Below are 1,124 nucleotides of genomic sequence, written 5' to 3' on the forward strand. Positions count from 1 at the left end.
GAGGCGCTCCGGCTGCGGGTAAAGCGCTGCAAAAGGGAAAAGTTTCTGCCATTAGAGGGAGATCTCCGAGCGCTCAGTGCAGAGCGGCTCTGCACAGCTCAGCCGCGCTCCGCAGCATCGAGCCGGGGGGATCGGACCCTCTCCCGCCGACCCATGAAAATGCTCTGGAAGCTGACGGATAACATCAAGTATGAGGAGTGCGAGGTAAGCGCCTGACCGGACCGGGCATTGCCCCGGGGCCATTCGCCGCGAACGGGGCCGCGCAGCATCCACCGATCCGCGGATTTCGTTGAGGAGGAGTTGTGCCCCCGAGCCGGGAGCGGCCGAAAGGGGCCGGGGCCTCTGGGAGTCCCCGGGGAACGACGGCGGAACGAGAGCCGGAGCGGTCCCGGCCGTAGGGAGAGCTCTGTGCGTGCGGCTCTGTGGGATGCTGCGCGCATCCACGCGGATGGATGGACGGATGGATGGATGGATGGACGGACGGATGGACGGATAAATGGATGGATGGAAGGAAGAATGGATGGATGGATGGAAGGAAGAGCGAGGAGACAAAGGGAGCAGAGCGGCTCAGGACAGCCGCTGAAATCCCCCCCCGGTGCGGCCGTGTCCCGAATGCGGCTCTGGGGGCAGCCTCCCTGTTCTCAGGGCCTTCGAGCAGTCGTATACGGACCGCTCGGAAAATTATATCCTAACAGCTAGGGTCGGAGGACAGACCCGTGTGTGTGTGCGGCCGTGCTCTGAGCGTCTTTTGGTCTGATTAAAAAAAAAGAAGAAGAAGAAGAAGAAGAACAAAACGAAGAGGGCAGCCCATGTCAATCCCCAACGAAAGCCACGCTCGCACCTTCCACAAAAGTTCTCCTTGCGGCACGGATCAATAAAAGGACAGCACTGTGCGAACGAATGTACTTCTTTGGGGCCGAGCCGGCGCCGGGCGATGCCGCGGCGTAGGGCAGGGTCCGAGGAACCGCCGGGGACCGAAGGATGCGGTGCTTCAGTCCTGCCCCGAGCGCTGGGACGCAGCCGCTGCTCGGAGCGGGGCTGAGCTGTCGGATATGCGATGTCTGGCCGTGGGGCGTCAGGGAGATTTTTTTTATTTTATTATGACTGTTATAATTATTATCCCA

The 1,124-nt window shown here is 60.9% G+C and overlaps 1 protein-coding gene across 1 annotated transcript in view; it reads left to right on the forward strand.

Moving 5' to 3' along the window:
- Positions 1-45: 45 nt before the first annotated feature.
- The window catches only part of TFAP2A (transcription factor AP-2 alpha), a 13,538-nt gene continuing 12,459 nt past the window's right edge, over positions 46-1,124 (forward strand). The window contains exon 1 of the mRNA XM_031552688.1: positions 46-204. Within this exon, the coding sequence (XP_031408548.1) occupies positions 154-204 (51 nt within the window). The 5' untranslated portion in view covers positions 46-153. The remainder of the gene's footprint in view (positions 205-1,124) is intronic.

This window comes from Meleagris gallopavo, chromosome 3 (genome assembly GCF_000146605.3).
Source record: "Meleagris gallopavo isolate NT-WF06-2002-E0010 breed Aviagen turkey brand Nicholas breeding stock chromosome 3, Turkey_5.1, whole genome shotgun sequence".
Taxonomy (NCBI): Eukaryota; Metazoa; Chordata; class Aves; order Galliformes; family Phasianidae; genus Meleagris; species Meleagris gallopavo.